Source organism: Trematomus bernacchii, unplaced genomic scaffold (assembly GCF_902827165.1).
Source record: "Trematomus bernacchii unplaced genomic scaffold, fTreBer1.1, whole genome shotgun sequence".
Lineage (NCBI taxonomy): Eukaryota > Metazoa > Chordata > Actinopteri > Perciformes > Nototheniidae > Trematomus > Trematomus bernacchii.
This window is the reverse complement of record NW_022987966.1, coordinates 2,574,534-2,599,996: the sequence shown is the minus strand read 5'-3', so window position 1 is coordinate 2,599,996 and position 25,463 is coordinate 2,574,534. Positions and strand designations below refer to the sequence as shown.

The 25,463-nt window shown below is 41.7% G+C and overlaps 1 protein-coding gene across 4 annotated transcripts in view; it reads right to left on the bottom strand.

Moving 5' to 3' along the window:
• The window catches only part of ryr1b (ryanodine receptor 1b (skeletal)), a 114,359-nt gene that overhangs the window by 33,822 nt on the left and 55,074 nt on the right, over positions 1–25,463 (bottom strand). For all 4 annotated transcript variants that reach the window (XM_034115847.1, XM_034115848.1, XM_034115849.1 and 1 more), the window contains 36 exons: positions 24,666–25,202; positions 24,374–24,574; positions 23,598–23,709; positions 22,786–22,929; positions 22,425–22,698; positions 22,068–22,185; positions 21,591–21,723; positions 21,098–21,192; positions 20,867–21,002; positions 20,145–20,328; positions 18,912–19,023; positions 18,678–18,798; positions 17,114–17,283; positions 16,112–16,332; positions 15,785–15,875; positions 15,402–15,542; positions 15,123–15,286; positions 14,702–14,780; positions 14,518–14,607; positions 12,332–12,472; positions 11,499–11,576; positions 11,340–11,415; positions 11,132–11,255; positions 10,793–10,908; positions 10,626–10,693; positions 9,622–9,743; positions 9,359–9,408; positions 7,460–7,520; positions 7,238–7,364; positions 4,596–4,704; positions 4,424–4,505; positions 4,052–4,182; positions 3,635–3,955; positions 2,019–2,259; positions 411–498; positions 220–312 (listed from right to left, as the gene is read on the bottom strand). In XM_034115847.1, coding sequence (XP_033971738.1) covers positions 220–312; positions 411–498; positions 2,019–2,259; positions 3,635–3,955; positions 4,052–4,182; positions 4,424–4,505; positions 4,596–4,704; positions 7,238–7,364; positions 7,460–7,520; positions 9,359–9,408; positions 9,622–9,743; positions 10,626–10,693; positions 10,793–10,908; positions 11,132–11,255; positions 11,340–11,415; positions 11,499–11,576; positions 12,332–12,472; positions 14,518–14,607; positions 14,702–14,780; positions 15,123–15,286; positions 15,402–15,542; positions 15,785–15,875; positions 16,112–16,332; positions 17,114–17,283; positions 18,678–18,798; positions 18,912–19,023; positions 20,145–20,328; positions 20,867–21,002; positions 21,098–21,192; positions 21,591–21,723; positions 22,068–22,185; positions 22,425–22,698; positions 22,786–22,929; positions 23,598–23,709; positions 24,374–24,574; positions 24,666–25,202 — 5,151 coding nt within the window. The remainder of the gene's footprint in view (positions 1–219; positions 313–410; positions 499–2,018; positions 2,260–3,634; positions 3,956–4,051; positions 4,183–4,423; positions 4,506–4,595; positions 4,705–7,237; positions 7,365–7,459; positions 7,521–9,358; positions 9,409–9,621; positions 9,744–10,625; positions 10,694–10,792; positions 10,909–11,131; positions 11,256–11,339; positions 11,416–11,498; positions 11,577–12,331; positions 12,473–14,517; positions 14,608–14,701; positions 14,781–15,122; positions 15,287–15,401; positions 15,543–15,784; positions 15,876–16,111; positions 16,333–17,113; positions 17,284–18,677; positions 18,799–18,911; positions 19,024–20,144; positions 20,329–20,866; positions 21,003–21,097; positions 21,193–21,590; positions 21,724–22,067; positions 22,186–22,424; positions 22,699–22,785; positions 22,930–23,597; positions 23,710–24,373; positions 24,575–24,665; positions 25,203–25,463) is intronic.

The following is a 25,463-nucleotide window of genomic DNA, read 5'->3' as shown; positions in this document are numbered from 1 at the left end:
GAACAGGAAGACAGAAGACAGGAAATAACAGATGATAAAAGTTCAGATGGGGGTTTGATATAAAAACGCTTAGAATGGGTGGTGTTAGTGAAATATTACATTATTAGAGTTTAGTTACGTAATGTATTACAGCTCAAGATATGCATGTAAGTGAATAAACATCTCATTTAGTGAAAGGCTATGTTTTTCTTGGCCTTTTGTCTGCTTGTCCGCTCTCACCTTGCTCATCTTGCTCTTACTGTCTGCGGTCAGGAAGGACATGTTGTTGATCTCATTCATCACCACAAAGTTCTGCTCCTCTCTCTTAAAGTTCTGTGAGGAATAACACAGAAAACAAATGTCACATGGGAAAGGAAAGACAACAATTGCCAAACCGAAAAAGCTAACTCATAAAAGACACAAAGACTCACGTGGGATTTGGACCAGAAAATGAAGACTTCCCCCACCATCCTGAAGAGTTCCTCTGCATCCGGGTCAGGACAGGTCAACCATCTCGCCCTACACACAGACAATTGCATGGATTAACTTAAACTCTTAAATACATTCTGTAAATCCTAGTGAAGAGCAGGGGAAAGGCTTTTCTGTTAATATACCAGAAACATTTGATATCACTTTATACAAACTGATGACATTGTACTTTGAAATTAAAACTGCTTTGGTAGATCCATTTTGCCTTTTTGGTTTTACTATCTTTAACTTGAATTTCTTTAAGTCTGAAGCTTTTCCCCTTGAAAACGTAATACAAACTGGCCACGCCAGGAAAGCACTGAATACTGATATGTGTTTAACAGTGAAGTGTGGTTATATCAAATTAAATGCCATAATAGTGTCTTCTTAAAGCAAAACAATGCTCATTGATTGTGAGTTACTCTGGAGAATAGAGTCAACTAAGTTATAAAGTGTTATACTAACAATTGAAAGCAATAATGTGTTATGCATATTTATTACACTTTTTATTTGATTAAATGATTCTGATTGGTCAGTTAGTAAATTCAGTAGTTTGCAGACCGTTGCTAAAGATGCTCTGATCAAGGCAACACATCTGTTTTTGTTCCGTTTCTCCATCAGAAAACACTAAGGAATATTATTTTGCATATATCTGGCAAGCAATATATTTGTACCCATGGCTAAACTGTCGCCAGTAAAGAAATGCCAAAGAGAACAAGAACAAGAAAACAGAGCAAAAGAAAGAAAGAGGATAAAGACACAGAGAGCAGCAGGATAGAGAAATCAGCAGAAGAAGACAGACAGGAAGTAAACCCTAACACAGTATGGCAGTGTTTACAAACTGGTACATTTGAAAGAAACTGTGAACGGACTAGGACATTTATGAGGCATGAAAACCTAGATCAGTAGTACCGTCATTTTAAGTAACTTGGCTATAAAGGCAAACATTTTGTTAGTGGTAGCAAAACTATCCTTTTTAAAGGCGGGAGAATTCTACCCAGATACAGCTACATGCTGCCGTGATTAAACGCCATATTATGTTCAGAACTACATCAAAGATTATTTCTGAAACAGTATGGAGCTCAAATGCTTTTTCTCTCTTGCGGGTTTACCACAAGGTGAGTTCCTTTTTTTATTTCCTGATTTTTTTACACATACTCTCTCCAGTGTTAGCGATGCTTGCTAATGTAAACAAAGACCATTTATTTCCAAAACACGTCGGGCATTGTTCCTGATAGCGACGTTTCTGATAGCGCCGTGGGTGTAAAGCCAGCCCACAGCAAGTCTGGATCAGCTCCGTTGTATCCCCGTTTTTTTAGATTTGGGTACGGAGGAAAAGAGAGAGGGTCTTTTGTTTTCTGACACTTTGTGAGTCTCCTTACACACCGGGGACACATATTTATGTATAAAAGACATCAAAAAGTGCATTTTGCATGATAGGAGACCTTTAAAGGAACCCCTATGGCTAGATTTAAAACCCCCTGATTACTCTGTCAGGGTTCCTTATGCTAGGATGACTGGCTCTCTGCACATTATCCCTCATGTATCACGTCATCGCTAAGATCAGCTACCTGTTGTTGTCCACGTAGCGGATGAGCAGGGGGTAGAGAGCATACAGGTCCCGGCACAGCACAGCGAACTCATCTCGGATGGTCCCGTTCTCACTGTCCATCTCCTGCTTGCCCTCCATGCGCAGCTGATCCTCCTCGGCCACCACCTTCCCTGAACGCTTCTTCAGCTTCTCCATGGTGGGGATGAAGTGGGACTTAAGCATCTCTGGCTTAGCCCTGCTGACAATAGGCTGGGAGAACACTGGACAAGAGGTAAACAGGAATTAGCTGACATCAGCAGCAGTAAGAGTCAGTATAGTTATCTAAAAAAAAAACCTAACCCTAAAAAAAAGAAGGTTAGCTATGAAAAGTTGCCTCACACTGATACTTTGAATAGTGCCTGACCAGAAACAGCCATGGGGGGTTCCTATAAAGGCAATGCCATGACACGCCCTACACTGCTTCTTGTTTGCTTACCCTGATAATCTTACACTTATCCTAACCAATATTACTCTTCATGCCTAATCAATCAAACAAACAAAGGCAATGGAGTTGTAAAGTGATGATGTATTTTTGTATGCCGACCCATAAGTAAGAATTGTAAGGGGTCCCTCAACAACAAGCACTACCCATCACTATCGCTTAGCTAAAGGCTGCTAATGTTCGTCCTGATGAAGTTTAGTGGTCTCATTTAGTCATTTACCAGTGGGGTATTTACTGACGTATTTTGTCGTAGAACAACAAGTGATACTCTCTCAAGCTTGTGCTAAACACAGACCCTCTTTCAGGCATCTAACCAAAAACACGATACAAAACAGTTAACCTCGAGGTGAGGGGACAGGACGTGGTAAAATGCTAACTCATTTATGGGTTTTAGGACTCATTCCTGCACCACACTATAGGCGCTTTCACACCGGAGTACTTTTCCCAGTATAGTTCCAGTATAGTTCAGATATAGTTCCGAAAATTTGCGTTCACACCAAAAAAATCCGGAACTAGAACTTAGTTCATGAGAACCTTTTCACCCCCTTTTCAGTCCCTGCTAGAGAGCAGGTACTTTCATGGGAGAAAAAGGTTCCCATTTCTGATTGGCTGGGCGGATTGCAAACCACGCCCCGTAAAACTCCCAAAAAGTTTTGTGAAGCCGCCATTTTATTTTCCTCGCATTAGCATTATTAGCATTAGCATTAGCCCAGCGCACAAACGGAGAGAGACTAACTTATGGCAACACAAAAGAAAACATGGGAGCGGTGGAGATGAGGAGGTGTCGACGTTTCTGGCGATTTACTCGGAAGGCTTCAGTAGAAGCTGCTGGGAAGACTCCCAGCAGCTTCTACTGAAGCCAGTCCCCAACTCCGGGGACTTCCGGCCGGGAACTTCGGGTGGTAATATACACCGTGAAGTTGTTTGCGGCCTGCCAGTAAACCCAAAGCAGAAGAAGAAGAAGTAACGTCAGCGGCTTCATTTGCCTAACCCTCCCTCAGGGACTTATTCCGGTGTGAGCGCAATCTGCTCTTTAGTTCATCAGAACTCTTTAGTTCTGATGAACTAAGTACGGCAAAGTACTTGGTGTGAAAGCGCCTTATGACTACAGACCAACAGCCTTGTGACTTATTGTGAAACTTCTGATGACTGACCTGCCAATCTCTTCATCCAGGAGGCCTCGTCTATACCCAGGTTGTTAACCACGATCTTCATGATGCTCCCCAGCAGCTGGTTGAGCTGCTCCGAAGTGACGGAGGTGCAGACCTGGCCCTCCTGCTCGGGGAGATTCTCCGGGCCCCTCTCCCACCAGCGGGGCAGGTAGTTACACAACATGGGCAGGGTGATCTCAATCACATGGGGCATTTCTGTGTAGCGAGCCCCTGACTCGGCCAGGTCGTGGATCTCCTTCATCAGGACCTCCAGCTCGGGGATGTCCGGGCACAGCTCCTCCACTTGGCTCGGGAGACCCAGAACTGAGAACGGAGGGTGTACACAGGTGGAATATGAGGAGGCAACATTTGATTATGAACTGATTCTTATAATTGTAAGATTGTCAGAGAAAAACCCACTGGTTCTCTCTCTGGGAGTCTTGGTGGTGTAAACAGAGAACATGTTGTACTCATTCAGGGATGGCTCCAGGAAGGCCACTGGCATGGCAGCTGCTAAGTGGGCCAAACACTCGCCAAGAGCCGGTCGCTGTCTGCACAAGAGAAAAATATAAAACCCTTTATGAAATGTCTACATTAAACCAAGTATAAATCAATGCATAATCAACCCATAAAAGCACACATTAACATTTGGTGTTAAAGGTTGTGCAGTATTTCATGTTAATCAAGGGAAAGAGTTATACTTTAGGCTATATAAATTAAATTAACTTGATACAAATCCCATTTAAATGCAAATTGTTGAAGACTTCCATAGATCCAGAGGTCTATACTCACTTCTCTACATGTGGAGTCTTCACCGTGCCCAAAGAGTAGATGCTGCACATCAAACGATAGCAGGATATTTGCAAGTCGTCCACTGAGGATACAGAGAAAAAAGTCATTGCATTAAGTTTCTGTCAGTGAAGTGATGAACCATTTATTTAATAGAGAAAAGCCTTTCACTCACACATGACGTCGTCTCCAAACTGAAACTGGGCGATGTGGTCGAACAGCGAGGTGAGGACTGGCAGCAGAGCGTTGGTGGTGTAGTTGATGTTCTGGGACACACCCTTAACCTAAAGTACAGGAACACACACACAAATACAGACATCAGCTCACAACTAGAGAATGCAATTCCTGAAGAAATTGCTAGTGGGAATGCTTTATGCTGAAAAGCTGACGCTAAACTGCTATGCTGAAATGTAATGTGTAAGAAGAAAGTGAAGAATTTAAATTGAAATGATACATGAACACTGGGGGCTTGAATGTGTGATAAGAGAAGAAAAGAAAGTAAAAAGGCTTGGAAAAGCAGCAGAATATTTGAACTGCAAACTTTTGAACTAACTTGATGGCGAATGATCTGTCGCCATGGTAACGGCATTTGATGACACCCCATAATACGCTTAGATGTGTTGATGGCTGCATCGTTACCAAACCTGTGAAGTTTTGGGCCGTTTGGAGCATTTTCACTGGAGTTATGAGAAAACCGTGTTTCATGGCGAGCATTGTGTTGCCATGGCAACAGCATTTGAAGAAATCTCAAAACTGTCCCGTAGATGTCTTCACGGCTGGACTGTTAGCACACATGTGAAGTTTGAGCTTATAGCAATATCGTGTTTTATTGCGAGGGATGCGTTGCCATGGCAACAGCTTTTGAGGAAAACTCACTATTGGCACATAGACATGTTGAGGGCTGGACCATTAACCATTATCTGAAGTCTGGTGCTGTTTTGACCCTTTTCATTGGAGTTACAGCGACATCGTGTGTTTTGGCAATGGATGCGTTTCCATGGAAACGCATATGGTGAGATCTCAGATTTGGCGTAGAGCTGTTGAGGCATGGACCGGTGATATACAGGTGAAGATTGGGGCACGATCGGACCGTGTCCATTGGAGTTAAAGTGACATTGTGTTTTATGGCGAGGGATGCGTTTCCATGGTAACACCACATTATGTAACATCAGATTTGATGTAGAGCTGTTCAGGGCCACAGTGTTAACCATCATGTGATGTTTGGTGGCGTTCTGAGCATGTCAGTTGGAGTTATGACATCATCGTGTTCCATGACACAGGTGTTTATGTTTGAGCTAACGACGTTATGAAACACCTGTGCTTGAGCCCAGAGATCAAAGGTTTCCATGGTGATGTGCATTAATCAGTGAGAGGAGAGCCTTTCCATTGTTCTGAATGAGAGATAAACCTCTTACATGTGAACGTTTTGTTGAAGAACCGTAGCAGATATCGGTGAAATTTCAACATGTGCAGCATGCCAGGACCCTAACGAGCGTCTAAATCTGCTTTTTGTGTACTTTGGGGTCAATAATATGGCCTTTTTGGCAGATTAACTAAAGGTGTGCCGCTGCTGCTGTGAGGAAAGATTAGCCTGAATTTACAATGGGCCTTAATGGAGACATGTTGAAAGTTTTTGTCACTTCATGCCCTCAAGAGGCATTTTTAAAATTATTTTGCTTAATTTTTTTTTTTCAAGCTACAGTACGAGATATTTTCCTACGTTTCTCATGAAAAATGATGTCCAAGGAGTGTAGGGTTTGGGAATTATGGCAGGTTTAAAAAATATATATGAAGGCGAATTTCAAGCTCTCCTCCACTCTAGCGGTGACATCACGCACTCTTAGGCTGGAGCCACACGAGGACGATAACGCAAACGGACCGAAATCGATATCAAAAAAGTCTTCCGTCCACACGCAATAGGCACCAGAAACGTGTCCGTTCACACGACCGCTCGAAAGCGCTGGAGACGCTGTAGTACATATGCCGGGCCTGTAAGTGGCGCTGTACTCCTGCCACAAAAGCAGCGAAGAAGACTTCCCGCGCATGGTTGCCATGGTTGCCCTTCTGTTTATTCTCTGGCTCTTTTTCTCCCTGCCCTGCTGTAAATCTCTCCGGTAGTCCACCAGCAGATGAAAAACCCCCCAGAGCATTTCGTTTGCAAATCTACCCACCTTGGGACCCGTTATCGTTTTCTGCGTTTCCATGTCGGCCTCGTGTGGCCGAACCGTCTGTCTGATAGAGAACTGTAGCAGATACGACAGTTATCGTCCTCGTGTGGCCGGGGCCTAAGCCTTAACGAGCTGCGCAATACACACTAATGTTAAAATCTGAAGAAGGCCTCTTTACCAAGGTCTGAACAATGTTTAATATTTCTAAAAGTATGAATCTGATTTAAAAGTTGTTTAATATGAATAATGTCAGAAAGATGTGTAACATTTTAAAGTTGTAATGAGGTTTCTGAGTGAAAGTATGAAGGAACAGTTAGCAGTTGAAGTCGCATGAAGATTTTTCAAGTCTGAAGAATTTCTCCAATGACTTCCATGTAAAAAATGTGATGAATTATGGGATGTATCTCGGGAATTATGAAAGTTATGAATGATAAAAGTAGAAGCAATCGATTCCCGATCGAGCTGAACGTTTTGATGTTTGAACAGAGTTTCTGCGATGTGGAATGTGGGAGGAGAAGACAAAATAACGCGGCGGAATAATAATAAAGAATTTTGTGCGTCGAAGAACAAGTAGTTGGAATGCTGTATCATCATTCCAACTAAATGACGGGTGAAATGTAAAAACAACTCAGTGTGGTGTTGCTCTGACCTGGTTCCGACTGGACACCTTGCCCAGTTTCAGATTCTCCACCATCTTCTCAATGTCATCCGCAGCACTCTCAAAGAACTGCCTCAGGACGGCCTTAACAATTTCAGGACCAGATTTCATAACAGTCCTTGAAAAGAAGGACACAAAGGTAAAAAAAACAAGATATGTGTAGGTATGCCTGGGGTTGTGCTGAGGGTGTGATATGAATACAGCGTGAGTTACCTGGCATCCAGTGATCGTGAGAGGATGTGCAGACAGTTTACAACTGCACCTGCGTCTGTGCCTGGAAACAGCACAATAAAGAAGTGTTGTCAAAGCTGTCCTAGTTATCAAATCAGCTTTCTATAAGTTTTAATTGTTGTAAAGGACATTATCCCTCAAAACATTACAAACTGAAAACAGGACACATACCATTAGAGCGTGTTGATAAAGCTCAAAATGACATTGAGATCATGAATTTTTACTCAAAACAGATACTTTTTTTCCATAAATGACCAAAATTAAAGGGGATATATCATGAAAACTCACTTTCTTGTGTTTGTGCACATACATTTGAGTATCTGAAGTGACTACCAACCCACAACTGTGAAATAAGACAACTCAGTCTGTGTTTTTGAAGGTTGTCCTGTTCAGAAAAACATAGGATTCAACAAGCCTTTGAGATTTGGCTTCCCTTTCTATGTATTTCAACCATGGATGTATAAAGAGCACTGGATAGAGCGTTGGAGACAGGGCCTCATTCATTCCAATTTACAAAAAAACTAAACAATCCACTGATTGACAGCGTCTCTTTCCCAATGTAAGTCAATGGGAAACAGTCTTATTTGTCCCGAATGATGTCACAGGCTGTTGTAGTACCACTGTTGGCCACTATGAACATTTGCTTTAACCCCCTGCTCACTTTCTTCAAACAAGGACTTGAGAACTACTTCGCAAATTGACATGCAAGCCAATCAAAGCAGACGGTGTTCGGGGTGGTAGCTTACAGAGACAGGTGGTAAAACAGATTGTTTCTGATAAAAGGTCAAAGAAGGTACATTCAGACTGACAGTGTGAGAAAAGTAATGTGATTATTTAAATATGAAATCACTGTAACATATTCTGGTAGAAACCCCAAATGAAAGTTTGAATCTGAAAATGTGCATCATAAGTCCCCTTTAAACATGTATAACCGTACATTGCTATACTGTGATTTAATTTGCAGTTTGACTCTTGTGGAGGATCAGTTACAGAGACAAATGTTCAACATAATGTGTTACAAACTATTAGAGACACATGGTGGTGAAGGCAGATGAGAATGAGGATACAGAAGATACTGCTTTATTATAACAAGGTTGATAAAAACCATGCATACTGCATCTCCCCACACATCAACTGGTATTTATAAAAGAAGAGAACGGGTGGGAGAATGTGCACACTTCACTTGTACTTCACACCAGGCATACACACGTTTCTAAAAATAGCTACAAGTGATATGGTGGACGTGGAATATAAGATGATGTAACCTTAGCTAGTGTTTCAGTCTACAGAGCTCAGTGTAAAATGTTCATCTAAGGCACCCAAGCCTTTAATGATGAATAATAAATCAACGTGACTACGGTTTGAGACACATTTAATAAATGAATTGTATTGGTGATATAAATAGCCACAGCTGTTCTGATGCTGTTGGTAAGATTTGGTTCAGATACTTCTTTCCTATTCATCCCATTAACAGGTCTCAAACGAAAGAGTGAAAATGGGGCCATTGCACGTGCAACCATTATAGCTCCATTATGATTGATAGTCATACAACGGTGTAAGTTTAAAAATCAATAAAGAACGCCTGTTTCTGTCTTTATGTGTACAGAGAGTTTAAGTTGTGAATCCACAAAGAGATGGTGCGTCCAAACCAGGTTACAGAAAACATCACAGCCAAGCAGAAGATGAGCTTAAGACAGAGAAGCATTAAGCGAAGAGAACCAGTGAGAAGTAAAGAGAGAATGAGAGTGTCAGTAGAATCAGTGGTCATAAGTATATAACATTGAAGAAAGACAGAGCAAAAAAAGATCTTCAGAGATCAAAATAAATAAGACAGAAACGGAGATGGTGATAGGGCATAACACCAGCATGCAGATTCCTTACCAAAGAGAGATACTCTGTGTCTCACCAAAGCAGCCAATTTACAGAAGATACTGAGGTAGGAGGAGAAAAGAGGAGAAGGGAAAAGGAGGGGACAGAAAAACAGGGCAGGAAAGGTTTGAGAAAGCAAAAGGGAGATCAAGGTAATTGACTGGATATTGCACATAAGAAGAGAGGGATGGAGACACATGGAAGAGGGAGAGTGGGGATGAGTTCCAATCACAACCTTTTGAATATAAATGAAAGCGTTTAAGCTCAGTAAATACCTTGCAATCATCTCCTTCTCCTTGTTGGAGGAATGCCCTCCACTGCCCAACAACTTTGCAGGAGTGGAGAGGAAGTACAGGCAGTGGTTCTTGAAGTACTGATTCACCAATGGCAAGAGGATCTATACAAAAACAACAACCAGGGATCAAAAATTGGAGCAATACTAAAAAATACTTAGATCAGGGTTCATACACGTTTTCACCAATGATTTTCAATGACTTCTCCATGACCTTTACCTCATTTTCCATGACCAAAAAAATTACTTTCTCAGCGGTACCACTGAAAATGGTTTATTTTAACATGGAACAGGAAAATAAGGTCTGCATATGAAACATGTTGTGCCTATCTAAAACAAATCCAATAGTAGGCTTACTAGCTTCTACAGGCTAAAGCAACTCAAATCTCTCACCAGCAAAATACCTCGTCAGTTAAATGCCATTTTACGTTTCATTACTATACGATGGAGTATTTATTATCATTATAGTATTACTATTTCGGCGATTAGCTAAAATATAAATTATATTTGATGCAACTTTAGTTACATTTCCTTGACTTTTCCAAAAACTTTGTGAAAAATATTGTTTTCCATAACTTTTCCAGGGCCTGGAATTAGCATTTCGAATTTCCATGACTTTTCCAGGTTTTCAATGACCGTAAGAACCCTGTTAGATAATCACCGTTTTGCTGGATAATATTTCGAATGTTGTGCCTCTACTGGGACATTTTAAACAGTCATATCTGATTGGTTAGCTAGCCGGCTCTGTTGTGATAGGACATCTCTAAGCAGTTGACCAATCAGCGCCAGTGTTACATAGTGATGACACTATGGAGGGAACTTTGGGATTTTAGCCTTTGCAGACCATTTACATGCACAAAAACCTCTAAAACACACTAAAGGTAAGGGAAACCCCTAAAAGCAGCATAGGGCCCCTTTAAGTGGGTTAAATCCCTAGAAAGTGGAGGTTCTGTACAGCATACTTTAATACAGCATTGAACATCTCACCTTGGCAAAGAATTTGATCTCTTGTTCATGAGGTGACTTCTCCACTCTACCACTGCTAACCACAGCCTCTGTTAAAAAACAAACAAGAATGAAGCAAAGTCAGTTCCTAGTCAAAAGGTGCATGATGGAGTTAATGTTACACAATTCAAGTATTGATGTTGAATTACCAAGATGGGCGATGAACTCCTGGGCGATGTCCATCCATTTAAGGAGTTTCTGGAGGAAGCCGTAGGCAAAACGCTTCTCGATGGAGGAAATGTCCTGTTCCATGTCCTTCAGTCCCCTGAGGGTGGAGAGAAGAGGGAGTAAACATGAAATAGAGAGACAGAGAAACATAGATACAACTGAGTCATTCCTGTTATTCACCAACAATCCTGTCCATGATTCACTTTTCTTTCTTTACAATATGCATAATACATCATGTTCAATCACACATGCCAAAGTGTTGCTGCGAAACAGGAATAATCAAAATGTCTTCATGTCAATGTTGAGTACTTCCTGCGTACCTTGTCACAGAGTATCCGTTGAGCTGGAGGAACTTGAGCATGTCCTGGGCCTTCTCCCTGTCCCGGGCCTTCTCCTTAGCCGTCAGGGTGTCATAAGGCACGAGCAAAGGATGGGTGCCACTGCCTAAAAGCAATAATCGAGTTACTCAACACACCACAAACTAGCAACCAATGCTTCAAATGAACTTCTCACAAAGAGCCATCTTACCTTTGGCCTGCAGCTCCAGCTTCTTCTTCCTGCCCCAGGTGTTGTGATAGTTCTCTGCCAGCTGCTCGGCCATAGACTGGACGGAGAGAGGGAGCAAATGAAAATGGTCAGGCTCCTTTCATATGAGATCCATCAGTGCTGTGACAGAGAGATTCGTACCTGCAGCTCTCTGGACAGAGCCATTCCTGCGATGTCTATTGGCTGAGGGTTGTAGCCGTGACTGGGGTCATACGTGGCCTGCAGACAAAAAACACACCATACAGACAGATTATTATCCATGGGAGGTTTATTGACAAGAGGACACCAGAGGGTTCCCGCAAAAAAGCTTTAACTTCTTCCATTTCAGTACATACAATGTTTAAGAAATACAGATATCAAAATGTATTAGTACAAGTAGGTATGATTATTCATTTCCTTGAACTTTTTATAGCCCTGGAGTGAAAACTAAGTGTCACATTATCATATTAGATTCCATTGGATTTAAACAACTTTAAACAATAAATATTGAGTCACTTTAATTTTTCTATTATTATTTATTTTCATTCTTTATTTTCTTTGAATCTTTAAAATACATTTCTCTAAACAAAGTATAAATAAATATAAGGTCTCATCAGATAAGTTATTTTGTATTTTTGTCAGGAATTACTACTTATTGTATTTGTAGTAGAAGTGTGATATCAATTTGTATGAAATTATTTGAATTGTCATTTATGGTGATTGTTTTTGTTTCACTACCATTCTTGATCTTGTCAAGATCAGTTGTTTTGTTTGTTGTGTTAATGTGCCTTGACGTATAAATGTGTGTTTGACCGCACCAAGAATAGCCAGTGCTAATGCTAGTGCTAATGGGAATCCTTCTAAAGAAATAAGACAGTAATAGATCTCTCATTGTTTTGTTGTTCTCTTTCGTAATAACCATCCTTTTCTAGACGCCAAAAAGGCCACACAGCATCAAACACAAATACCCATCTGTTCCCCCCTCTCTCCTGTACCTGAGCAGTTTGGGAGATCTTGCGTGTGACGGCCTTCTTCTCCACTTCCCCTTCCCCATCCCTGGCTTTATCTAGAGTCCACTCCCAGGCCAACATGGCTTTCATGGATTCCTTGATGGGCCAACGATAAATCTCCTTGTCCTGAGAAGCAAAGAGGATTTAATTGAAAATGGAGCATTTAAACAATATATTTTATTGTCAGAAGATCCTAAACACATTAGAATTAGAGATGAAATGTTCTGCAACACTGGTTTCATCTATCAGAAAGCACATTTAGGCTAATAGATACACGTATGTATTCACTTATTTAAAGTTTAGTACCTGTGTACAGTAGGGCTGTACCCGAATATCCGAATATTCGTTCGTTGGAATACTATTCGGCTTTCAATTTCGTTATTCGGATATTCTTTTTTTTTTTTTTAATTTATTGAAATCTCCAATATCAACATAAGAGCTTGTGCCTCTTCGGGGGGTGCTAACACTTAACCATAAACGTTATTGTTTACTTTCTCTGTCTTTATATGTAGATATGACTTTTTCTCCGTTAATCTCCGTCACGTTGTTCCTTAGCAACAACAACTTCCTGTCAACAGCGCTAACTCTCCTTCAAAATAAAAACATGTCCATACAAAATAGGAAGCCAAGCCAAATTACACTAAGACATATACAACTGCAACGAAAGTAACAAACACAATGCAATATCCTTTTCAATTTCAAAGAACACCAATTGGGTTCAATACATTAACAAATAACTATAAGACAACAATACTGTAGAATAACAAAATGAATGCCGTGAATAAACTGAAATACACGTGTTGAAGCGGTTCGCTGCTGATTACTACGCCCCCCCCCCGAACGGGCCGAATATCAGAATATTCGCTGCTGATTAATACTACCGAATATCCGGAGCCCGAAAAATGGTATTCGGGACAGCCCTAGTGTACAGTGCTGAAATTGTCAAAATAATGTTGAAAGCCCCAAACCTTTAACTAACATGAAGATTAAGGCTACATACACTTTGTACAGGTTTAACAGAGTGTGAATCTGCTTCTGCCTGAGACATATCAACTCAGCATCGATACTGCTCAGGGCTCATTTTTTGAGAATTCTCTTTGTATAGACATGGTTTTTGGAAATGCTCCTGAGACAAAGGATTACCAAGGGGAAATTAGCTGGAAGCTCACTCTCAAACACATATAATACAACTGAAGAGGCAGTTGAAAGGTAACAGCTGAATAAATAAGCCAATGACTCTAGAGACAATAGTTGGGTCATCTCCAGCAATTCCGTGACCGTGGAGAGCGGAGGTTCGTTTCTCAGTGGATTTGTAATCTATGAAGGGTTTTTAAAAAATGTAGCCCCCGTGCCCCTCACAGAAATGCGGGCAACATTTTTTAGAGCCCTAAATCCAAAATGGCTGCCATCAACATAGGTTGAAAATTAGCTTTTCAATGTTTTGGCCTACAATGTTGTTCAATACATGGTTTCTGGCACTTTTTGAGTCGAGGAATTCATATTTGATGTTGTTTCGATGATTTTACCTATTTTTGACTTTCAAATCCAAGATGGCCGCCGATTTTTCAGCTCCAAAATGTTGATTTTTCAACGTTGTCGTAGAGCCTTCATATTGGGCTCTAATGAAAGCTATGCTCATGCTGAGTTGAGTTATAAACAGTCAAACAACAAGTAAGTACACAGAGGTCATCTCAGAGGTCAAAAAGGTCAACATTTGTGGCAGATGAGAAACGAACCTCCGCTCTCCACGGTCACGGAATTGCTGGAGATGACCCAACTACAACCCTTGGAAGTCGGGTTGGAAGAAATACTTGTCACATTGTAACAGGACAAGCATAAAACCGTGTAGAATCTGTGAGCCGTTTCTCAAAAAGAAACCATCCTACTCATTTGGATAGGTAGAAATGAAAAGAACTCAGTGCCGTACTCTCCTGCTTAAAGGTAAACTGCCACATATACTTAGCTAGTGCCAGACCTCATTACATACTTAAACAGAAGTTAAGTTAGTAGAGTAATATGCCGATCCAGAAGGAATCTGAGCCTGGCTGTAAACTTGTATCGACTCAATAGCTAGTTAGGTCAATCAGCAGGTCTGATTATTAAACAGTCATTAACTCGTGCCCGCTGACGCCACAGCACATTATTAGGATTAAGATTGAAGGATACGTTACCTTTTCAGAGAACGTTTTGTAAGGTCGGAGCATCGGGTGGGTCTTAGAATTCTCATCCAACACCTCTCCATAGGTCCAGTTGTTCTGAATCTGAGAGTCGATATAACCATTGAGATAATTATTACAGATTACTAACCATTAAAAAACAAACTTCATTTGTATCTGATGATCTTCCCAAACTGACCTTTTCAAAGGCCCATCTGTCATGAGTGTGCTCTGCGTACTTGTTGATGAAGGCGTCCAGCCTCTCGGGGATGATGGTGCTGTGAAGAAATGAGCTCATATTAAGTGTGAGGTTATGAATTGACTGTACATTTCAAATGTTTTTATTATTGTAGGAGACATTTCCTTAGTTTGAATTCTTTATCATTTGGAACATGTGGTTTCTCCATTTGTTGTGTTTGACATTGTCATTTTATTTTCCTTAACTACTTCATATGTTTAGTGTTTGTTATTTAAAGCTTTGCTAACTTACATTTACAGCTCAAAATAATTTCCTAAAAATCAAATCAAAATCTAAAAAGGGCATAACAACATCATTTTTAGTTACAAGTTCGAATTGATGTTTTGCTATTGTTATATTTATGTTGTGTCTTTGTGCTCACTTGGTGGTCTCCACTGGCTTTGGATCAAAGTTTCCCTCAGCGTCCACAGAGGCCTTCTTCTCAGTGGCGGAGGAGAAGGTGGCGTCCACGTAGTCCGGAGGGATGGCTCCAGCTATGGCACAGAGGCACGGCATGGCGATCTTGAAGAGCTCTGCGTCATATTTCTAGAGCCGGGACGACATCAGAGGAGTCACGTTGATGATGACACACGCTTAAACCTGTGCAATTACAGAATATCAACATGCCAAAATGTGTGGACAACCAGAGCGTCCATCTCACCTTGTGTGCCAAAGACTCAAAGATTCCCCAGAAGAGTTTACGAGTAAGATGCAGCTCCTCCTCTGAGGTCACCCCGAAGTTAGCCCATCCGTTAGGCAGGCAGTAGTACCTCCAACAGCGCTCGTAGTGATTGGTCAACAGCTGAAATCATAGATGGAAACACAAATGAGCACACTTAGCAAATTATTTGTAATATCTGTATACAACAACTGTACTGCAATAACCACTGTAACATAGTCCATGTGTCGGTAATGCATTTCTTCTGCACTTTAAACACAGGTTGGTTAGATTGTCCATGTTGCATTATTTATTTTACTGTTCGATTGCAATTTTAACTTGTGATGCAATGTTATACATTCAATACAATGAAATAGCAGACAGACCTTAAGAGGCATCTTGGCGTATTCGTTGAGGATGGGAACATCAAACACCAGCCGTCTGAGCAGGTGCTGCAGCATGGAGGGCCGGAGGTACCTGTGATGTCATAAAAATGCTTTATGAGGAATGTTATTATCAATGTTTCACATGGGATGTTATTCTTTTATTCCCTTTCGGGGTCGTTTGATACAATATGATGGTCGATTCATGGTAACAATCATATTTGCTCTCCTGGCCATGGTTGGGGTCAAAGACTGTGTGAATAAAATCCTTCAGATGTCTAACTAGCAGAAGCATGTTCTCTACACAGATAGCCTGGGTCTGGCACTGACTTGCAGAGCGACACGAGGCACTCCTCGATGACGTCCCTCTGAGCCTTGGTGAGGGCTCGGCCGCGGGACAGCCGGTAGATGGTGTGCAGCATGGAGTCGATCATGATGGCGCGGTGGTCCGTCCCAGCATACAGCGGGGCACACTTGGTGAGCAGAGGCAGGACAGCCGAGCAGAGGTAGCGGTTCAGGGCTAAGGCCATCTCAGTGGTGCTGAAGGCCAGCTATAGTCACAGAGGAAGACAGGACATTTATTTATATGAATGCAATACTTACAGACAGTGGTGCGAGTAAATAAGTACATGTACTGAATATACACTCTTTTTGCGTTTTAATATTGTTATTATGGGCTGCTACTTTACTTCAGACTGATTACTCAAGTACCATACTTAAGTAAAATGTTGAGATAATTGTACTTTACTTGAGTATTTCCATTTAATAGTAATTTATACTTCTACCCCACTTCCTTTAAGAGGTAATGCTCTTTAGGAGAGTGTGTGTGAGAGACCAACTCCCATCATCCTATCATTTACATCATTACAAAAACCTATATAACACACTACAGTAAAGGGAACACCACAAAAAGCATAATAGGGCCTCTTTCACTTTTTAAACTCTACATGTATTTACCACTCAGTCACGTTTTACAAATAGAAAGCCATGATATATGATATAATGCTGCACTACTAATAGACCCAGTATTTTAAAGTATATCAAACTGGCTCCACATTGACAAACTTCAATACAAAATGTATTATATGTATGTGTTGGTAACACAAACAGGATAATATGATATGATAATACATTCTGTTCTGCATATTGAGTACTTTTTGATACCCAGTACATTCACCTGAATTCAGGACTTTTACTTGTAATGGAGTATTTAAAGACCAGAGTATTTCTACTTGATTTGAGTAGGAGGTGAGTACTTTCTCCCTCTCAGCTCACAGATGAGAAAGCAGTGACTCCTGTTGTTTAGCTCGTGGTGTGTGTGTGTCTGCTCACCGTGTCCAGAGAGGCTGCAGCCCTCATGTCGGGCAGGAAGCCGACCTCCAGCACGTGCAGCAGGAAGTCCTGGTTGTCGATCCCGTACACTCTGTCCAGGAACAGCACCATGGAGGCTTTGTGGTCCGGGACGAAGCTGGCTGACATCTTCGGCTCAAGGATCTGAGTATCTGAGGTTTGGAAACAAATCAATCATATAAGGCCAACATATATTCAAACATTATACGCTTACAAGATTCTGTCCAATATACAGATATGAAACAGATTTAACATCCAAATGTGACGTGAAAAAGGTTTACTGTTGGTCTAGAAGATTACAAATATTGGTTATACTAGATTAGACATACTTTATTGATCCCAAATTGGGAAATTAACAAAATTAACAAAATAAAAAAATATAGAAATAAATAAATCAACAGTAATGCACAATATATAAACATATACATAATAAGTTAGAATACTAAAATAAAAGAGCAATATCCTACCTCATTGCATTTAAATTGTAAATGTTTGTAAATTAAAACTACTTTGTACATTTTATAAAATATATAGTAGCCTATGTTTATTATTTTTGTTTTCTAAATGTTAGCGTATTCAAACTTATTCTGTAAATATTTCATATTGGGCATTCTCTAGATCAGGGGTCGGCAACCTTTTTGATATGAAGTGCCATCAAAAATAAAAATTGTGATCAGTGTGCTGACGATCGTGAATTGTCAACGGGGGGGGAGCCTCGCTGCGGGGAAGCAGTGTGTGGACCTCTTTCATCTGTCAGCGCAACTTACATGATGCCGTTTAAACACATTAAAATAATTGGTTTAAACGGCATAATAATAATGACGACCGTCTGTTCTGTGATTCCCCAGAACACACAGATGGCCAGTCCGCCCCTTTGTAGCATATTATTTCGATGAGCAGATCGCCACTGGGCTTTCAACTAAAGACACAGCCACGCAAAAACTGCAGCATTTGTACAGCTCCTTATGGGTACTGCAATTTGTGAAGTGCTTTCCTCTGTGGTGAAACGATCAGCACTGCACCACGGAGGAAAGTGGCAGAAAGTCGCCAGGACTTAAAGAGAGCGGGGCTGCGTTGCGTGCATGGCTTCCTTCTGCAGGTAACGGGGAGATGCGCTCTGGCGGCGGTCTCGTTCAGGATCCAAAAATCAAATGTAAATATTTTGCACACTTATTCCACTAATTCCTAGTGTGCCACTGGTTACGGTGCCGCGTGCCAATGGTGGCAGTGCCAGGGGTTGCCGACCCCTGCTCTAGATACTCTATGGAAATACATATTTCAATCATATATAATTGAATTGTATTTATACGATAATTATAATTGTGATATTGGTATTTCTCCTGTTTATCTTTATTTATTTTATATAAATAATTGATTTATTCTATTCATTTGAAACAACTAAAAACAGATGTTGGTGATCAGAAAAAGGCACCATGTGGACACTACAGAAGTACACAGTTCTCAGCAATGAATTGACCTAATCATTCATATATTGCTGATACTATTCAAGAAATAGTTCTCCACAATTCCAACTTGAGTGTCTCACCTTTGCCGTAGGCAGGGATCTGCACAGAGAGGCTGATGACCCCCACCAGGTCCTCTATGGGCACCAGAGACCTCAGGATGGCCCGGATCCTCAGAGCTTCACCCTTTCCTGCTTGGATCAGCTGTAGAAAAGGAGATTTCACACACACTGTATGAGACTAAAGTGCAGCAACCACATACTGTACAGAACAAATGTGCCCAGAGACATTTATGATTTGAAAGCCGCTAAACTAACATGCATCTCAGGCGCGCAGCGACCCAGCAGATCGATGAGGGCGGAGTAGAAGGACATGATGGCGTTCCCCAGGTGGACGCGGTTCTCCTCCTGCTGCTCCTCACCACCAAACCTGCCAATACAAAAACAGGTTTTCATATCATTTTGATCAGCAACGCTTGAACGTTACATTTAGGTCAGTTTATTCATACACACAAGGCAAATGCTCTAAATAGAAATACAAAACAAAAAAAACATAAAACAAAATCATTCATAATAGAGATAGAAGGTTGTTAAAAATCATTTTATGCTGAAAGGGGTACAGAAGTATAATAATAAAATGTTGTTGAACAACCTCTGGAAAAGTAGTTGTAACAAGGTTTTTAGCCTCAATTCAAAAGAAAATGTAAGGTTGGGGCCAACGTCAGATGTTTTGAAAGTTTATTCCAAAAAAACAAAATCTTCTTCTACAGGTATGTCTTTTGTTCTTGCTCTGGGCACAATGAGTAAAACTTCATAATGCCCGAACGGCAACAAGCGCTCCGTTCCCAGCTGCGTGCGTCACTTTTTAGTGTCCCCTGGTTTCCAGTGACTTTTGAGCTTCTTGCAGCGTTTAGTTTTTATAGCGCTTTGAATAAACGCTGGGCATGTGTTGTCAAGTTGGTGAAGACGTTTCTTTCTGTTTTGGCACATTTGTGATTTGATATTTGCATCGTTTCTGAAGCACAGCTCATTTTTCTCTCCGAATGGAAGTGTGTCTGACCGTCGCAGCTCACTTGCAGCTGTCAGCCACCGTAGCTCCATCCTTGAAAAGAAAACAGGCACTACACACTGATCCTTTTTTTCTTTGAGACTGTTATATGTAGGGCTGCAAGATTGAGAAAACATTTCTTATTGCTATTATTTCGACTGATATTGCAATTGTGTCATGATTCACGATATTGGGGGTATTTATCATTTTTGCATCATAATTCTCATTATCATTGAAAATATGTGGTGTGATTTTTAAAGACATGTCTGCAAGACTCTGCTTTTTAGGCCGGCATCTCACTACAGCTCCACAATACTTCTCTCAAAATGGTATTTGAACACTTATTTAGCCTTTAGGGAATATTCTGCTTACTGCAGTTCCAATTCAGCACTAGTCCATATTGCAATTTCACTCACATTTTAATGAATTGTGGAACCCTGGTTATTTGTATTGTGTTATCACACACTGAAAGGTGAAAGTCCCTCTATCCCGCCATCACTCACATGAAGCGTCGGTCCTTTTTCACCGTGGGTCCGTCCCTGGCCGGGTCCTCTGAGATCTTGATGGCCTCCTCCATGGCAGCCAGCAGACCGTTCCCCCCCTCCCCTCTCAGGGCGGGGCCGAAGCACTCGGGCCGACGGATGAGCAGACGCACCACCACGTTGGCGTTCTCCTCCACGCTCTCTCCTGTGGGGAACAAACGTTAGTGGCTGTTAGGATCTGGGTTTTTGTGTTTCCTGCTTTATTTTGTGAGATCACTTTCTTTGTCTACACTTCCTGTCTTTTTCCCCCCGCCTCTGCCCTGCTCTGATTCTATCCAACTGTGTGTACTGACCTGCCCTTGTGTTTTGCCTGCCCTCTCCAGCTGTGTATTGTCAATGTGATTATTCTTACCTGTAAACAGTTGATCTATTTCCCAGTTTTACTCTGTGGGTTTATGCTCAATGATTCGATCAATGTTTCCCTGGTTGTTCTGCTGTCCATGTTTCCTGTTTCTTTACCAGGGTTATTCCTCGTGTTCCTGCATTGGGTTTTATTTGGCTGTTTTCCCTTGCCTTGCCTGTCCCTCTGTTTGTTTGTGTTTATCAGCTTTTGTTAAATAAAGCTCACTTCCTCAAGTCCCTCATACCTGCTTCCCTTTTTGTATGTGTTTGGGTCCTGCTTGAACCTGAAAGTAACCCTAACCCACAACATAAAAGTAATCATTAGAGCGGAGGGTGCTGACCGTTCACAAAGACAGCGAAGCGCAGGAAGTCCAGGTATCTCCCCCCTCCACAGGGGTTCCAGCCGATGTCAGGGTAACCCTTAGAGAGGAGCATGGGACACATCTGCAGACCGCAGCCCGCCAGGTATAACACCACCTACAGAACCATGGAGGAGACACCAGGAGAGAGTATGAGAGAACTGGACACTTGAATGTGTTGTTTTCTTTTGTCATGTTTGTGTTTTCTCAAACCATTTCCAGGTCCTGCTCTTGAAGAGCCAGCGCCAGCTCGTTGTTGTCGATGCAGGAAGCTGCAGCCACGTCCAGAGGGGTGGATCCTCGCATGCCTGCAGAGGTAAATAAGGTAAGTCTTTCTCTGTGTGTTCTTTGCCTTTGTCATTCTGTATTCTCTATTAAACACTAAACTCCAGCAAGTGCACTTCCCTCTGCGACGGCCAATCAGCTCGCTACCCCCTCATTGCGAGTGAGACCTTTGTTCTCCTCTGCAAAAACATGCCTGTTTGCTATCCCGGCTACTCAACGGTAGAATGATGAACGCAATGTAAATATTTGTCAAAAAAAGTGGATGATTTTTCCTGTGGTCAAATATTTGGTTTGTTTTCAGAGGAAATTCACAGCACCTTAAACAGAACCTCCAATGATAGGGAAAGTTAAGAATGTAATCTTTACAAGAACACCTGTTTAGAATCCAATGCCCTATGAGAGCAGAGAGCCTGGTACTGACCCAGGCCGATGCCGCTGTTCTGCAGCAGGTAGCTCAGGTGGTCAAACATGGAGCGCTGGTTCTGTCGGCTGATACGACAGAAGTAACACAGGAAACGACAGCAGTTGGTCACCATCTGGGGGAACCGGATCTCCTGGAGAGACAAAGAGAACATGTATTCATAATAAGTTACAAACAAGCTGTTTAACAACACATAATTCACTCAAAAGTAAAAAAAAAGACACAATTAACAAATACAAGAAAATCATTAAATACAATACAATTAATAAAACAGTAAAACAAAAAGACTAATAGAAGGGCGATGTTGCTAGTTTTACAGGTTATTTTTTCAGGTGTTGTTTAAAAATGTTGACTGAGTAGACTGACTAGAGAATAAAAGCTGATTCACTCATTTTATTTCGGGGAATCAAAATCTAAAAGAACTACTAGACTGTTTTATTTGTCTGAAATGTTACATTTACAAAGCATTACAATTACCTTGGAGTCTCCTCCTCCGCCCAGCACATTAACCATCACCTCCATCACAGTCTCATGCATACCCAGGGCTCGCATCAGGTTGGGGTGCTGGTAGAACACCTTGTTGTTCATGATGTTCCTGAAAGAATACAACAACAAAACACCAGTCAGACCCACTGCTTGAGTTCGGATGACACGACAAAACAATAGATGGAGATATTAGGGCAGGGTGAGCCGAAAGCATTTAACAAAAACATATTACTCAGTTAGAAAAGCAATAACTTGTTTTTGTATTGTACTGTGCTGATGTTGCTTGTTTATTGTGTTTTTTCTGTTACATATTACTCAAGGGACTAACCCTAACCCCCCCACACTGACCCGATGCTCTGGATCATGAGGCGCTCCTCCTCGGGGCCCATCTGGACGATGAGCAGCGAGCGGATCTGCCCCAGACACTCCAGAAGGTCCATGGTGTCCTGCACGGAGATGGCGTTGATGGCGTAGGCTTTGGGCAGCGCTCGGATCAGCTCCCCCAGGCCGTCGTACTGCCGGTGCAGCAGGCTGAACATCAGGCGCACCAGCTCTGGGTTCTGGATGAACGACTCCTGGGCCCAGTGGATCATGGTGTGGGAGATCAGCTCCTGGAGCGAGTCTTAGGGGAGGTGGACACAGAGAGGGAAAGGTTGTTATGGGTTACACAGCCATTGAATCAAGTCTTATGGAACAGGCCGGTTCTTACTGGGCTTCTGCTCCTCCTCCACCTCCGGCTCCTCCTGCTCCTCCTTCTTGCGCAGGCTCTTGATCATATCCACCATACTGATGAGTCTGCCGCTCAGTGAGGAGTCCACCTCCTTTTCCTCTGCCTCCTCCTCCACATGAATACCTGTTTAAAATAGGAATTCAGCATTAAGAGGAGACGCTAGATCATTGGGGGAAACATGGGCCAAACAACTTCCTCAGTCGATTACAAACACAATGACAATTTGTTTTCTATTAGACATGTGTATTCTTAATAACTCCGTTTTTACTTACATTTTGAAGTATAAATATGCAAATCACTTTATGAAATCGCTTTTTTCTTTAAGGAATGAAATGCTATATTAACCTTAAATATTTAGAAATGAATGACATTTTACAATGTTGTATAATAAAAAGTTATTTTGAGAAAAGGGCATTTAAAGGTATATATTCTAACCTTCATTTAGTTTGCAAGACGCTAAAGGTGAATAGAATATTGAACTAATAATATTATAATTCATACTCCATCTGATACATTGATATAAGACAGTATTATTCACATTAGTTTCTGATTTGTATTACAGATCCATAGGAGGCATTCACTTTTGCTACCTTTGGGTGAATTTAGAAAAAGACTCAAATGAACAAAGTTATTCAAATAAACCCCTAAATGTGTATTGCATGTGTTTACTTTGCACTGGTCTTAAAGAAGCCATGATATGGAATCAAAATAACCCTAACTCTCAACATGTACCAGCATTGGAAAGACAATGGAGCCAATAGAACCCACAGCATCTCTAAAGAGCGCCTCACCGCAGTGCAGCAGCAGGTCGATGTGGAACTCCACCAGAGTGTCCCGCGTCTCCTCAGGCACCGGGCTGAACTCGTCCTCTGGACTGTGCTTAAACTTGGTCAGCAAAAGAACCTTGAGAGGAGACATAAAAGAACATATTTTGTCTGCTTTGCTTTTTCTCTCCTTTGCACGAGACTTTTTATTCCTTTACATTTCAGGGGTTTCTTGTTGTTTTTGTGTTTTTCACGACATATATGTAACACTTTTCATCAGATCTTTACAAACCAACCCCAATCATTTTCCCATATCAATGGAGCACAGGTTATTTCCTTTTTTCTTTTACTATATTATTATTCAAATGAAGTTCCAAATGTACAGTATAAAATAAAAAATGTCACGTCTCATGCGAAGAATTTAACTTCATCTTTTTGCTCTAGTTTTATTTGATCATTTTGCTTTTATTTAGCAGTTGTACATTGTAGTATGTCTAAATACATATGATTTGTTAAGGGAACTGAAGAAAGACCATATTATAATTGGTGATTAAAATAAATGTGTATAATCTTTTACTAAATGATTCCTAAACTTTGATTTGAATTGTTCATCAGAATGATACTTTTGGGCTCAGTCCATTATTCGTCCATATTTCAACCCCCATTCCCAATAAACAGTGTGGTTGTTCTGTGGCGCTTTCTACACAAAGTGTTAACTCGTGGGAGGTCAATTATAGACATCCAATCTTTCTGTAACCCCTAAAGCACATATTTGGTTATTCTTCATTTCAAAATGAATGTACCTGGTCCTGAGGCGGAGAGCGGAACTCCCGGGTCTTGCGGGCGGTCTCAGCAGCCGACATGGTGAAGGCTCTCATCAGCAGGTTGTAGCGGACGCGTTGGTTCTTTTGGATATCGTTGACGAACTCATCTGAATATGCAACGATGGCTTCCACTCTGTGGCGCAGCTCGCAGTCGCAGAAGTACTGCAGGAGAGTGCACATCTGAGAGGGGAAGAAGAGTTTCAAATGCTCAGTGGGATCACATTTTACAGATATTTAAAGGATGTAGGATTTGGTAATAAAATCTATTGACCTGCAGCTTGACAGACTCTGGTAGCTTCATCTGCAATAACCCCTCCTCCAGACCCTCCTCTTCCTCTTTGGCTTCTGCCTCCACTGCCTCCTCCTCCGCCTTCTCTACCTCCACCTTTTCTCCTTCCGCCGCCTCCTTCTCCTCTTCTCCTTCCTCCTTAGGCTCGGCTCCTTCCTCCTTCGGCTTTCCTTCTTCCAACTCTTTCAGCTCCTCCTCCTCTTCGTCTCCGACCCCTTCGTCTTCGGCATCCTCATCCTCATCCTTCTCTTCCTCGACCTCAGCAGCTCCCCCCTCCTCAGCTCTCTCTCCCTCCTTCTCCTCCACTTCCTCTTTCCCACTGAACACGTGTGGGTCGATCATCTTGAGGATGTGCTTGGTGTCCTCGTCGTTGAAGATGCCCATGATGAGCAGAGTGCTGATGAGCTTCAGGATGGGGACGAAGTGGAACTCCACGCTGCCTCCGACGGGGTCCCTCATGGCCTGGCTGCCATCCAGCACGGCCTCCGTCAGCATGCTGATGGCCCGGGTCTTCAGCTCCTGAGGGGGGAGATGAAAGATAATCAGATCAGAATCAATATGCTTTGTTTAACGAGGGGGGAACAGTTGCTTTTCGTAACAGTTGCTCCATTTTAAAGGAAAATGAAAGGAAATTTAATTAAAATACAATGCTACCAGGATAAAAAATAAATCTGATGGCATTTAGTAACAGTTGCCCCACAACTCGGATTGAAAGAAAATCACTAACCCCTGAGTGACAGCAGGTCATTTTACAGTTGAATCAAATATAGTTAAATGATA